The sequence below is a fragment of the Euleptes europaea genome, chromosome 10 (genome assembly GCF_029931775.1).
Source record: "Euleptes europaea isolate rEulEur1 chromosome 10, rEulEur1.hap1, whole genome shotgun sequence".
NCBI lineage: Eukaryota > Metazoa > Chordata > Lepidosauria > Squamata > Sphaerodactylidae > Euleptes > Euleptes europaea.
This window is the reverse complement of record NC_079321.1, coordinates 40,592,622-40,608,030: the sequence shown is the minus strand read 5'-3', so window position 1 is coordinate 40,608,030 and position 15,409 is coordinate 40,592,622. Positions and strand designations below refer to the sequence as shown.

Here is a 15,409-nt window from a genome sequence, read left to right as displayed (position 1 = left end):
CAGAAAATGGTAATCCCTAATGTATTACAGAAAAATATATGTTTGACTCGTTATTACAATGTTTGTTATGATCTACTGAATGTTGGAAAAACATTTTATGTTTCACGGATTTTATTGGAAAAATTAAGCGCTTGGGGCACAATCCAGCCAAAGTAAAGCACCTTGAGTTAGCCTCAGCAGGATAGTTAAGTATATTTGTAAGTCTATCCCACTGAAACCAACGGGACTTCAAATTTTTGATTGGATTAAGTCCAGGTGGGAATATCTCCTATCCAAACAATGGAGTGTAAAAATGTTTTTCAACTTGGCTTCAAAAACATGGAATTAAATTGAAAGATAAGCTTGCTAGTTGAATGGGGATTTGCCAAGGTTTCTAGTAATAGCCTTTTTCCCATCGAGTATGTTATTATTAACTTTAAGTAAGACGAAATAAATGCAATCAGTACTCACATTCAGTGTTTTCTTTTTTTAAAGAAAAAAATAGGTAGAAAATTAAGATTTTAAAGAAGATACATGCCCATTGTTTTTAAAAATTACATACAGGTAGCCTGTATGGAATACTGGTTAGGATGTTTGGCTAGGATCTGGGAGAGCCAGGTTCAGATCCCCACCCTGTCATGAAGCTTGCTGGATAACCTTGGGTTGGACCCTCTGTCTTAGCCTAGCCTGCCTTACAGGGTTGTTGTGAGGATAAAATGCGAGAGGAAAATGATGTACATTGCCCTGAGCACCTTGGAGGAAGGTTGGGATAAAAAAAGCAACTAGCTCTATCCTGTAATATTTCTGTTATATTGCAGAATAATGGGAACCACCGGACACTAAATAATTTTCTTTTCATCTTTTCAAAATAGGGTTTTAGACCAAGCCCTCGCCACATTAGAAGACGTGTAATACCTCGCGTTGGAGAAACACAGCCCCTGGTGGAAACACGTCAACTGAGTGACCAAGAATCATCTGTCAAGAAAAGAAAAATCAAGAAGAGTAGCAGAGTCCAACCAGAATTCTATCACTCCATTCAAGTTACACCAACTCGAAAGCCTGTAAGTTTTCCTTCTTGGTGCAGTGATTTATAAAAATAGTATATAGATCACATGAGGCTGCCTTGTATTGTATAAGACCATTGCTCCATCAAGGCCAGTACTATCTATTCAAACTGTCAACAGCTGTCCAAGATCTCAGGTAGATGTCTTTCACGTCCCCACCAGAACATCTCAACTTTTCTTTCTTCCTGTTTTTAACTGGCGTTGCTGGGTAAATGTGAACGTCTGCATTCAAAGCAGATGCTGTACCAATGAGCTATGCCCCCTCTCTGGCCTATATACATACTAAGGCTCTGGATGTCTCTTTTTCTTTTTAGGCAATATTCTGAGCAATGCCAGTAAGTGTCCTTCCCAAAGCATCCATTCCCTTTTCATAATGTTTTTACTGTCTTTGGAAAACATCAAATAGCAAAGTTTAACCAATAGTAAGGGCACCTTGCCCTTACTTTAGAAGCAAATTTTAGCTTCAGTCAAAATGAGAGCATGCATGCCCCACTAGGAAGCAAAATGTTAATGTACAGTACCTCCTCTGCCCATTTAGAGGAAATGAGCATGAAAGAAAAGAAAATTAATATTCAGCTAAAGGAAACAGATAACAGGGGGAAAAAACATAAAAAAGAAAACAACATCCCCAATATGCATCTCCCACTCCCTGCAGTAAAGATAGCCTGTTATGTGTCAGGCTTAGGAAATCCTAGCAGCTCAAGTTAGGCTATCCAGTAACAGCTCGACCTTCTGACAAAATTTCTTAAATTATTGTTATTCTTATTTCTTTTTTGGTAATATTAAGTGATTTTAAAGTTCATTTTTATTTAAGTTCTTTAAAGAAATGTATAAGGAAGGTTTAAATGTGAAAATAAATAAATAAAAGAGAAAAAATACAAAAATGTAAAAGGAAGCTTGAGAAGCAGAAGCATTCTCATACTGAGAATGGGACCTGACAGGGAAAGAGAAAAGATAGAAAAGCTCCTACAAGGAGATAATCCCTCAATCACCTCTCAGGTAATAACTGCCAATCCAAAAAGAGCTTTTTGTTGATTGGTTGAAAACTAGCTTGGCCTTACACAGTGATGCAGGGAAGTTAGGGATAGCATCCAGTGATTCTCCTTGGAGACAGGAAAGGAGACAAGGTGCTGACTAACTGGTTTTATGAAAAAATGGCTTGTTATATTCATCAGGTAGATTAACCAGGGATTACATCTACAGTTTATTGTGATGTGAACTGAGCCTTATGTTTTTCCTCCTGTCTTGCCAAATTGCTTTGTCTTCCTGCATTTTTTATTTATTTCTTCTCCTCTTTTCTCTTCCTGCCTATGTTTCTCTAATAGCGGATATCTAAATATTTCCTCTATTCTTGCTCTTATCTGCCTGTGCTCCTTCTTCCTTTCTTCACTTTTATTTCTTCCTTTTAAAAAACACCTCAACCCTGTATCTCTTCTGGGGGTAAGAGGGTCTGACCTATCACAAGAACTATTGATTGAATAATTCTAATTGCTGATATGAGGAACAAAGCATGAAAGGTGTGGAATGAAAAGACTAACAATGCAAAATCTGCACAAATAACACTAGGCAGGAGTCATCTGGGTCACTGCTATACTACAGAGCTCCAACATACTTTGGGAATAATGGGGTGCAACTGTGAAAAGAGGCAGGTGGTAATTTTATTGTATGTCAGTGCTTGTCATATTCTTTCACTTGACCTCAACACGTTCCACAACACTCACCAACAAACCTGTATGTTAGAGAGAATGCCCGTTGAATGTTAATAAATGCTTCAAATGGTATTTTGGTTTTTGATGTTCAAAGCACCAAGGGCCAGCAGAAATAGTAGTACGGTAGCCTGATCTTGTCAGATCTCAGAAGCTAAGCAGGGTCAACCCTGTCAAGTATTTGGATGGGAAACCGCCAAGGAATACCAGGGTTGTGACCATGTAAACCATGTCTGAATGTCTCTCGCCTTGAAAGCCCCATGCCATAAGTCAGCTGGATTTGGCAGCATTAAAAAAAACCTTAAGACAGAAAGGATCCTGCTCAATGAACCCTCTTGCCAAAACAGACCACACTCACATTTTCCAGTAAAAGGCATTTCTGCCTGAATAGGCCTTCCTCAGTGGTCATAAATACAGCAAGTTATAAAAAAAATCTGGAAATGAACCTTATGAGATATTTTAATCTGAAAATAGAAAACTATAAGAAAAGAGAGACAAAAAGAAAACCAAATTAATTTTACTCATATTATAACTAGATTTCTCTAAAATAATTGAATATAAGAGGTCATATCATACCTAATATTTTGTATGACTTGATGTAAACTCTCAGTCCAAATCGTGGGCCATGCCACATGGACAGTTTCACACACAGTCTAGATGACAAAGGTATATCAACGAGTTAAGGTAATTATGAGTTAAAGAAACCTTTAAAAAACTCATAACAATATTGTATATATAAAAAAACAATTATGATACAAATAAAATTAACTTGGACTTTTTGGGTGGTCAAAAATGGCCCATTCTCCTCCATTTGTTGGTGAAAAAGCTGGTAGCATACAGCCCATTGTTGTCTCATAGATGCACAAAGAGTGTAAAGCATAACCACAGATGTTTCCCTTTCCTGCATTGCTACTTCAAGTAATGGGTGAACAATATAATATTCTATTGTGTCAGATAAAACAGTGCCTTCAAAACAGGAAAGGGATCCTTTTATACAGTACCTATATTTGTAAATTGTTTAGGAGACATTGGTATTATAGGGCACAATCTTTCTCTCCTCAGCCATTTGCCTTGACCTGGATGGCCCAAGCTTGCCTGATCTTGGAAGCTAAGCAGGGTAAGTCCTGGTTAGTATTTGGATGGGAGACCACCAAGGAATACCAGGGTTGCTGTGCAGAGGAAGGCAATGGCAAACTGCCTCTGTTAGTCTCTTCCCTTGAAAGCCCCATAAGGAGTTGCCATAAGTCGACTGCGACTTGACAGCACTTTATACAACACACACACACAAGAACTTTTTGCTCGCTACTGGCTAGCATCTGGGAAATGCTGTCCTGGGAGAAGAGAAGAAGAAGAGTTGGTTTTTATATGTCGACTTTCTCTACCACTTAAGGAAGAATCAAACCGGCTTACAATCACCTTCCCCTCCCCTCCCCACAACAGACACCCTGTGAGGAATGTGGGGCTGAGAGAGTGTGACTAGCCCAAGGTCCCCCAGCTAGCTTCATGTGTAGGAGTGGGGAAACAAATCTAGTTCAGATTCGCCTCCGCTGCTCATGTGGAGGAGTGGGGAATCAAACCCGGTTCTCCAGATCAGAGTCCACCGCTCCAAACTACCGCTTTTAACCACCACACCACTCTTGCTCTTATGCTGGAGTAAGCGCTATTGAATGTACCTGAGCAAGATTCTGAATAGACACCTTAATTATTGGTTCTGCAGATTAGCCTTGGAAAACTCACATTTATTTTCTTTGTTGTATATACCTCATATTGAAAGCAAGAATTTGGAAGACAGTTTCATTGCTTGATTGGTCTATATGCAGTAAGCAGAATGTGTTCAGATGTATGTATGTCTTCTTTCTCATACCAGAAAGTAGCAGTTATGTATACTTTGATTGCTTATTAACTTCTGGAAACCTAACCTGGCAGGAAACTTTGTGAAAGCAAACAAGCTACAGAATAGTTACATATATATCTGGCTTTTGCTGTAATGGATTATTTACCTGTGTCGTCTGTAAATTAGAGCTGCTGTATGTAAGTGTGTAAAGAGCTGTCAAGTGGCAACCAATTGGTCTCCCTTCCAAGTCCCGACCCTGCTTAGCTTTCAAGTTCTGATCAGTTCTGTACCATCCTGCCTCCCCTCCCAAATTAGTGTTGAAACACTGAGCTTTTTGCACATTCCGCTATTCATATCATTGAACTGTCAACATCATGTCCTGTATTTACATAACATGGGTGTACTTTCCAGAGTATTCTTAGTTGTACACTACACAAGATACATTTTGCAATAAGTGCAGAGAGCAAAGTGATGAAAATAAAGTAACAGTTATGTGTTTTTGAATGAAGATGTGCAAATGGTGGAATTCTGGTGAGAGTATGTAGAGCTAGGCCTACATTTGTTGTCTCCCCCTAAAAAGACAAGTGTGACACCTTCCCACTGTGATTGAGCCTGTGTGAGGTAGTGCCTAGGATGCTGGACTAACTGTTGAAAGGGAGAGGCAATGGCTCATTGGCAGAGCACATATGTTGAACGTAAAGAGTCCCTGGTTCTGTTCTTTGCTCCTCTAGTAAAAGGGTTTTGGAACAGGGATTGTTCTCTACTTAAGAGGTGGAGAGCTATTGCCAGCCAAAGTAGGTAGTGCTGAGTTAGATGGCTGGATCTATGGTATATGGCAACTTATAAGGCTTATTTGGTGTCCCTGTGTTGTTGTGAGAATCAAATGAGATAATTCCATGTGTGTCACTCTGAGCTCCCTGAAAGGAAGATAGGACACAAATATGAGAAATAAATAACAAGCCTAGAAATTACTCTAGAGATTATACACATGCTTAGGAAAGTGATACTTACAGAGCTTTCTACATCATGCCAACCATGCATTTTATATAATGTTGGAAGGGAAAGTATCAATTTGAACACGAGGTAAGCGTATACCTGAATGTTTCCATAGATATGTTTCTCCATCATATAGTAGAGAAAAGCTATTAACATGAAGTGCAAATGTGTGTGTGTGTGGGGGGGTGTCTCTTCTGGGTTTTTTTTTTTTTTGTTCAATAGTTTTCCTTAAAGCAGACTTCAAATTGCCAAAGGAATGTGAAGAGCAGTTGGTCTGCTGTCTTCTTTAATGTGTGAAGCAATCTCAGATTGTGTAGGTGAGATACCAACACTTATTATCATCTTGGTAATTTTATCAGTGTCACACATTAATGACAACTTTCCCGAACAGAATTTAAAGTACTTTTTTATATAGTCCCAAGTGGAAAAAAACACAATGTGTTGACCTCTAACAAATTATATGGGGTTCTCCTGGCAGCTTCACAATGTTGTTTCATACTTTTAGCACAACGTTGGGAACCAAAAGAACTGTATACGAGGTTTATTTAAACTAACCAAGATCACTATTAAAAAGTAGTAATTATATGTGAATAGATTCTGACCTCCCCGCAATTATATGCCTATGATCTTTTACACAGTTCTTAGCATTTCTCTCTGTCCCTCCATTCTCTCCTAAGATTTGGCCCTGTTCTTTCATATTTTCCATACATCCTCATGGGACTGAGGACTGTTCTTTGGTTGGGGTTAAATGACACCAAATATGAGCACAGATTGCTATAATTATGGGTGCTCAGACAATTTTTAAAATGTATGGAGGGATTGAGTTTCCCCACCCTGAAATGAAGGGGAGGCTCCTTATATAAATATCTGTTGGTAAAGATTGCTGAAAATCAGAAACTCGCAATTAAAAGCAGTGTGGTGTCCAGAGGAAGAAGGATTTGCTATAAAAGTAGATAGATGCACGAGAATTGTTCAGAGAAAAGGAAAGAAGCCTTTAGTGAAGCAGTGACATCAGCTTTAAGGGCAAGAACCTTTGCTTCAAATGAGATGCATCACATAAAGGTTATTATTTCTTTAATAAGATACTAAGTAATTTCATGTGGCAAAACATGGAATGAGGTGCCAAATATCTCAACTTTTTGCAAAATTTTCAGGTAAATTTCTTCTGAAAATGCCCTTTGCAGGCATAACCTCAAGGATGTTTTTTGTTTGTTTGTTTTTTGCTATTTAACAGCTGTTTGGCTATAGCTTTTAGTTCTCTATTCAGCTTTCTAGCCATCAGAGGAGATTGTATGTTGCATAAATAGTTGAGGTCAGATTTATCCAGTAGAGGGAAGTGGCTCACAGGCTATTGCAGTATACTGTTAGGCTGTGCTTTTCTGCTACCATCTTTCATAATTTCCTTTGCTAATTTTCATGTATTCCTCCTGTCTAAATGATTTATTGCTGAATCTAAAAATAAGCCCTGGGGTACCATGATCAAAGCTATCATTCTATCTTTATCTTGCCTTGAAATGATAAAAGAACTTAAAGGATTATGATTAGAAAAATAAAATTAATATTTAAGACAAATGTTACACATTTCTAGTTAAGGACTTGAAACTAAAATAAGCACATTTTTTCGAACCATCTGAAAAGGCTTAATGTGTTCATAAACCACAATAGCAAAAAGTTAGTATGCCAGGATTCTAAATACAATCATTAAAATGTACACAGAAGATATCTTTAAAGATGTCTCTCATATTTGTTAAGGTAATTTATTTTAATAATCTGTTTAAATAACAAAATAGCATTTTGGGAGCATATACTGTAGTCTTGGTAATCTGGAATATTTGCAAAAACACTTATTTGTGAAAATGATTATTGACTATCAGTCACTTCTAAAAACAGCATAAATCCTTCCTTGCTGTGGTGCTTCCTTTTTTTGTTTGTTTCCTATTTCATTTCAGAGGCACAGGAAATGAGTAGAGGCTTTCCCATCTCTTTGTAGGTATCTCAAACCATGAATGGCACTGGAGCCATCTCTGCAAACATATACCCTCTCCTTTTAAAAGTTTTTTGTTCACTTCCTGTATCAGCCATGTCAGGAATTTTCTCAAACTGACAAAGGCTAAGCTGTAAATAAATATGCTGAGCCCTTGCCAAATAGGCAAATAGGTATCACAGAGCAATACATACACTTCTTTTATTATATTGTATGCACTTATGATGACTAGGGTTGCCAACCTCCACGTAGTAGCTGGAGATCTCCTGCTATTACACCTGATCTCCAGGTGAAAGAGATCAGTTCACCTGGAGAAAATGGCCGCTTTGGCAATTGGACTCTATGGCATTGAAGTCCCTCCCCTCCCCAAACCCCGCCCTCCTCAGGCTCCCCCCAAAAAACCTCCCACTGGTGGCGAAGAGGGTCCTAGCAACCCTAATGATGACTCTCTTGGCCTAATCTCAACATCTCTCAGTCTGTTTATTTACTTCATTTATATTCTGCCTTTCTCCCCAATGGGGACGCAAAACAGCTTATATTATGCTCCACCATTTTATCCTCACAATAACCTGGGAGGTAGGTAGACTGTGTGTGACTGGCCTAAGGTCACCTAGCAAGCTTCCTAAGGTCACCTAGCAAGCTTCCCTAACAGTGGGGATTTGAGCCTGGGTTTCCCAGATTGTTTCAATACTCTAACCACTATACCACACTGGCTCTCTAAGATAACTTGCAGGGTTGTTGTTATGAGAATAAAACTGAGGAGAGGGGTGAATGGGGTTGTAAACTGCTTTGTATCTCCACTGGGGAGAAAAGTGTGGGTATATATATAAATAAATAAAATACATTATTACCATTTAAAGCATTTTTAAATTTGCTTTACTAAAATACTTTACAATCTCTACAGTGCTTTCTTAATAGGTCTTACAACTTGGACTATTCAGGAAAAGGGACATATTAACATTCTAAATAAATACATGGTCAGTTTCATCTCTATTTGCTTTAGTAGTCTTTGAACTCAGATCCATTCTTTGTCCTTTGGAGAATCCTGAAACATTACTGAAGAGCCATAATGACTGTGCTGTCAAGGTGTCTCATGCTGTAAACCCTGAAGTTGGCAGATAAATTGTGACAGTCATAATTCCTAATGCCAATTTAGAATGTTGCGCAGTAAAAGGAGTGCAATTTATTTTTAAGCAACATATTCAGGAATTTACACTGTATCACGTTTGAGTTTTGGTCTCAGAAGCTCTAAGCATCTAATATAAAATCAGTGCTGCCTTCTAAATAGGGTGCTTTTGTTCATGGAGAGAAGTATTAATAAAAGGAAGTTGCCATTTTTCTCTATTCCCCATTTTTGTTTGTAGCTTTTTCACACTACACAGCATAAGAAGAGAAGACTTGTAAATCAAATTGGGAAGAAGTCCTTCTGTCACTTGTTTCCAAAGCTTGAGCCTAAGTTTGTCAAATTCTAAACCTGTTCTAAATGCTAGGGGTCAGTCCTGGAAAATGGCACTTGTAATTCTGAACATGTGTAGAATTTTATCACCAACTAAGACCAACCAGTCCTCCAAAAGCACAACCAGGTTAGAGGAAGGCTTTTCATGCAAGTATTGTAGCATCCCTGGAAAATTGAGCCCCACTTCCTCTTTTAAAGAATTGAAGCACTGCTTGTTTTTATCTTTAAATGACTGTCTAACTGTATAGAAAAAGATAGTGTAATGCAGTATTTAAAGTGTCAGAACAGGATATAGGAGACCTGGGTTCAAGCTATGAAGCTTGAAGGAAGTGCAACATAATTTTTTAAAAGTTTGCATTATTGTTTGAACAAGATGACAAAATACTTCCATGTTTCTAAAAACCAGTCTAATTATATAGCCTGTAAAAATCTTAAAAGCACCCACCAAAAACAATAGCGGCAGATAAATATAAGAACGCATTGGAAAGATCTGCTATAGTACAAAATAATACTCTTTCATTAAAGGTGTATGCACCATTCTAAAGAGCCATTCTGCACAGGATGGTTATTTGGAGGCCACGTAAAGGCTGCAATCCTAAAAACATTAAGCAGTTCTTACCAGGTCTGTTCAGAAGTAAATCTGGTTTTATTCAGTGGGGCTTACTTCCAGGGAAGTGTCTTTAGGATTGCAGCCAATGTGACTTAATTGTGGTGACACTCTCAGCCATAAAATGAGCTGATGCTCTCTATGACTTATCCTTGTGCCACTAAGCTTTCACCAGCAAGGAAGGCCATTCATGGGACTGGCTAATGCTCTCCACGCCAGTCGACAACCCACATGAGAACAGCACTTCTTGTTATGAGGGTGGCAGGGAAGAGCTGCCATGGAAGGCTGTTTGATGCAAGTCTCCATGGGATAGGCAAGGCCACAGTTTCTGGCTATGTCCTTGTGTATCTAAGAATGGCTGAAAGGATGGGTTGCAATTCCGAGAAATTCCCTTGTAAATTATACTGGGAAAGAGGGTCAGAAAACGTATACCCGAAGCGTGGCTCTTCTGTAAGCTACAGCAGTCAGGATGACACAGCACATTGGCTACAGCTGTATCCCAGATCGGTGGATGCAGCCATTGTTTATCAGTCAGACGAACTGGAAACCCCTCAGACAGGCAAGTCAGAAGCACAAGGAAGATCCTGTATCAGCCCCTCCTCGTTTCAGATCGTCCCAGCTAACACCTCAGCTTATTCTTTCAGCCTCTCTCCTTTTCTAGGGCTCAGGAGAACAGCAATACCCCCTCCCTGTTCTTTGTGCCTGCACTGCATCACTTCTTGTTTACATTCCTGACTGTTTGGTTTTTGACTTTGTGGGCAGCAGCTGCTACCTGCTTGGTGGCAATTGGAAAGTATCAGCCCTCTGAAAGGCTATAAACTGAGATCACACGTTTTGTTTACTGATGCTGTCGGTGGCCAAGAATGCTCACGCAACCTGCCCTTTGTGCTCTCCTTGCCTCAAGAAGCCACGTTTCCTCCCTCTCAAAGCCGGTTCACTTTGTCTGGCAACCGGCTGCCTGCAAAACAACTCTGGATCTCTGGAAAGTACGGAGCTCAGCCACCATACGAGAAACGGAAACAGAAAGAAAAAAAAACCCCCAGACTTACCAGGGTGTGGTTTCAGAAACATAAATGCAATAGCAAAGCCCCAGCATCCTGGATTTGTGGGATGATGGGGGTTAGAGTCTCCCCTCCCAGGTACACATTAATGATTTAACCAGCAGCCTTGTACATCTTTCCTTTGGCCTGGTGGGGGAGCCAAATGCTATTGATTTGTAACTGGGAAGCTTTAAAAAAAAATCATCCCTTCCCTGCCCCCACTTCCCTTCTGGTTTTATTGTTGGGCTACTCCTGAGGATCATTTGTGAGCTGGTTGCCAGAACACTGGGCCACTCTTTCCCCACACAAATCCTCCCCCAGATGCATTTTCACTAAGTCACTCTCTTCAGATCTACCTGCGTGTCGTCTGTACAGGAATTAATCACACGAGCAGATTGTAAACAATGGTGAGCAATTTATTCATTGATATTTTCTAATTTGTTTATTCACTGATCTGGAGTGGAGGGCTGAAATCCATCAATTGCAAATTGATCTTCCTAGAGGGCGATCTAAACAGTACAGAATGTGTTGCTTTATTTTGGGAACGGGATTTTTTTCTGCCTGTTTCACTGTTGCTTTTATTTTTTCCCTCCCTCCGCCCTTCTCTAGAGCTCTGGAAACGCTTCCTACAGATGCTCCATGTCATCTTCTGCAGATTTTTCTGATGATGATGATTTCAGCCAGAAATCTGGTTCACTGTCTCCAGCTCCGGGCGATACCTTACCCTGGAACTTACCTAAACATGAGAGATCCAAGAGGAAAATTCAAGGTGGATCTGTGCTGGACCCAGCTGAGAGAGCTGTGCTCAGGATAGCCGGTAAGATGTTACAAATGGGGAACAGTTCATTAGCAGCTCATATATATGCACTTGTGTGTCTCAATTATTGTGGGTTTGTGCATCACAGAGAAGAAAGCGAACTGAGAATTGTATTAATAACTTTGTTTTTTAGTTCTGAAAAGGACAACACATAAAAACTGTCTTCCATCCTTGTTTTTCTAGAGGTGGTGACTAAGCTATTCAGCTGTGTTTTCCGGTTGGACAGATTAATGCATGTGGGAAAAATACAACTGCAATATGTGCAGGTGTGCGTATTAAACTTTCATGGGAAGGCTGCATTACAGTGCAGAACAGAAGTAACTCATATCATGTGCACAGCAAGCCTCTTTGGTGACGGAATGTAAGGATTTGAACTGGCTGTGTGCTTAAAGATGCAATCCCGTATACACTCACTTGAGAATAAATCCCATTGAACGCAGTGGCACTTACTTTTGAGTAATTGGGTATACAAGTTGGGCTGCAGTAGTTTTTGTTTTAATCCAAGGGATATGTTTTTGCTGTAAAGGAGATGAACTGTTGGAATCATGTGGCTGTTTTTTTTCTGGCTAGTTTTGTGTCTGGCATGGCTTGTGTATGAAGTGGCAGTGTCTACTTTGGAAACGAGCTACTTTGTCTTGCAGGAGCTGAGCTATTGAAAAGCGTACTTCCCTCCCCTCCCCTGAATAATACAGGAGAGGCCCTGCTGGGTTCTCAGTATAAAGAGTTCATCTTCACTGGTGTTGAAATAGGTCAGGGTGTTTGCTTGGCCAATTCGGCTGCAAACTGAGAAGGCAGTGTAACCTGATAATTGAGAGAAATTGTAGTGGTTGTGTCTGTTATTCTTAGAGGCTGTCAGGACTAACACAGCGCGCGCGCACAGCACAAAAATTATTTGCAAGAATAAACTGACTCTGCAGTGATTGTTAATGGGATGTACGGTTGCCAGGTCCCTCTTTGCCACCAGTGGGAGGTTTTGGGGGCGGATCCTGAGGGCGGAGTTTGGGGGGGAGGGACTTCAATGCCATAGAGTCCATTTGCCAAAGCAACTGTTTTCTCCAGGTGAACTGATCTCTATCACCTGGAGATCAGTTGTAATAGCAGGAGATCTCCAGCTAGTACCTGGAGGTTATATGCAAACAATTACCTATGCTGTAATATAAATTTGGATATAGAGTTCATAACGTTGATTGGTTTATTAATAGAGCCCTTCATGCTGTTCTTTCTACTAGCTAGTACCTGGAGGGCAACCCTAATGGGATGCAGTGAGAAGAGTGCAGTAGAGAGGCTCATTGATTACATTTCTGGAAAACGAAAGCTACATGGCTCAAACCAACGTGGAAGCAATAACCAGGAAGGTCTGCTTTATGAGTGCAGAGTTTTTGAGGGTAGTCTGGTATGCTTAGCGGTGATGTAAAGGCACTTTGTTCATGCTTGGGTTCACTCCTACCTTCTTTATGTCTTCACATATTCCAGGACTGAGCTGGGAAAACAGCTTCTAAAACCGGATCCGTATAAAAACGGGTGGGGAGGAGAATGGAGCTAGTTGTACAAAACTCTACCCTCTCTTTCTGACTTGCCATGCATGATGAGCTGCCTGAGGGTGTGTGGGTGTGTGTGGGGGGGTGGCGGCTTGAGAGTGAAGTGCCTGGTTGCAGCTGGTACTAAGGAAATCATCACACACACGGAGAAACATTATCTCTCCCCCTGCCCCCAGAAACCAGGCCGAAATAATTCACTCCGGAAAAAAAACAACCCACAACTTAGGGGGTTACCGCACTTGTATTCCCAGCGATGTATTAAGAGTTTGAAAACGTTATAAAAAATACTGTTCGCACTTTGTTTGGCCCCTATAGCTGTGAAGATGTCTTCCTTTCCTTTCCTATTATCCCTTAGAAGCTCCTTGATCAATTGATCTTGAGCAGCATATATCTAGTGTTGGAGGGATATAAGGACTGAAACAAATCTTGCCACTGACAATGTAGCCTTGGGGTCCCTATCGCTTAGTAAAAAAGGCATTATGTCAGTCACAGAGGCATTGGATTTGTATATTAAAAGGGGGGAAATATAGTGCGATCGAAGTTCCTCGTAAAAGCGGCATTCCAAAAGGGCATGGGCTAATGAGTCAATAGAGCCAGAAGAGCAAGGGCAGATCCTGTCTGAGTATGGTATATTCAGAATTCTGCCCTGCATTACCATAGAAGGGTTAGCATTCAATCTAGCCAAGCAAAAAGCTCTACAGAGACGAGGAGTTGTTAGATAATATGTATAGGCAGGCAGACCACGTGGAGGGGGTATTCCGAAGAACTGGGATGAACAGACACGACGAGCACGAAAAGTAGTGCTGTTATAATCGAGCTCTTTAATGCGCTTTTTAATTTTGGCAAAAGCTTCAGTTTTCCCAAGATCTGATAACATATCCTGCGAGAAGCCCAACAACGCCAGTTTCTCATCTAGGATTTTTGCCATGAGGATTTAAAAGGGTCATGCTTCAGAGAAGCTAGGAACCCCTCCATGCTAAAGCACAGTTTAAGGTGTAGTTTAAAGGCGGCCAACCACGCCCTAGCTTCAAGTGACATTTGGCCAAACTCGAACGAACAGTAACGCCAGCAACACATTGAGGGGCATTTAGAAGTTTTCGTAAGAACTGAAGCAGTGGACGATCTATAGATTCATTGATGACTGTAATCCAGATGGCAACACCAAAGAGGATAATTGGGGTAATTTTCAGGTTAAAAACCTGAATAGCCCCTGGAATATATTTGCCACCTTTGGTGTGAAAAAAATTGACAATAGCACCAACCCCAGGTTTAGAAGACGTCTTCCAACCATTTACTAGCCGTGGCATCCAAAAACCCTTTTAAAGCGATGTTTTTTTATAACGTTTTCAAACTCTTAATACATCGCTGGGAATACATAATGCGGTAACCCCCATAGATATACTAATTATTTCTCATTACTACCAATGGCTGGTAATTTAATGCAGTGGCCACCAGTCAAAAACAAGGCCCAAATACTAAAACGTTCAGGAGGTAGATCCTCCATCCGTTTACCAGAGAGTGGGGGTTACCGCGCTTGTATTCCCAGCGATGTATTAAGAGCCTGAAAACGTTATAAAAAGTACCGTTTGCACTTTGTTTGGCCCCATTTAGCTGCGAACACGCCTTCCAACCATTTTTTAGCCTTGGCGTCCAAAAATCCTTTTAAAGCGATGTTGTTTTTTTTAATATAACGTTTTCAAACTCCTAACACATCGCTGGGAAGGCAAAGCCCTTATTCTCTTTTTGCAATTTGCATGTACACCGAGGTGGTGTCAGGGGGTACAATTTAGAAATTAGAATGTTTGTAAGAATGTTCCATGATACCCCCATCTCACAGCCAGCGGCTGTTCTTGTACACATACATGTGGTCTGTGCTTAAAGTTGGCACCTTGTTCACATCTCGCGTGAACACATGAAGCTGCCTTCTGCTGAATCAGACCCTTGGTCCATCAAAGTCAGTATTGTCTACTCAGACCGGCAGCGGCTCTCCATGGTCTCCGGCGGAGGTCTTTCACATCACCTACCTGCCTAGTCCCTTTAACTGGAGATGCCGGGGATTGAACCTGGGACTTCCTGCATGCCAAGCAGATGCTGTACCACTGAGCCACGGCCCCTCCCCTCAACTGCTATGATCTCAGCTGCTATGACCTGAAATGTGTTGAGTATTTTAGCCTCAACCCATGGATACTTATATTTTCTATTTGGAAAGGAGTTACCTGTTCTTAGGAGCCCCGTGGCGCAGAGCGGTAAGCGGCAGTACTGCAGCCCAAGCTCTGCTCACAACCTGAGTTCGGTCCCGACGGAAGTTGGTGTCAGGGGTCCCAGGGGAGGATGAGGCGTTTGCATCCAGCTCAAAACGGGGGTGGGGGTGGTGGTGGCGCCAACCCC

The 15,409-nt window shown here is 40.8% G+C and overlaps 1 protein-coding gene across 1 annotated transcript in view; it reads left to right on the top strand.

Moving 5' to 3' along the window:
- DST (dystonin) overlaps positions 1–15,409 on the top strand; it is a 389,172-nt gene that overhangs the window by 29,468 nt on the left and 344,295 nt on the right. Inside the window, exons 3-4 of the mRNA XM_056856095.1 lie at positions 852–1,040; positions 11,276–11,483. Coding sequence (XP_056712073.1) covers positions 852–1,040; positions 11,276–11,483 — 397 coding nt within the window. The remainder of the gene's footprint in view (positions 1–851; positions 1,041–11,275; positions 11,484–15,409) is intronic.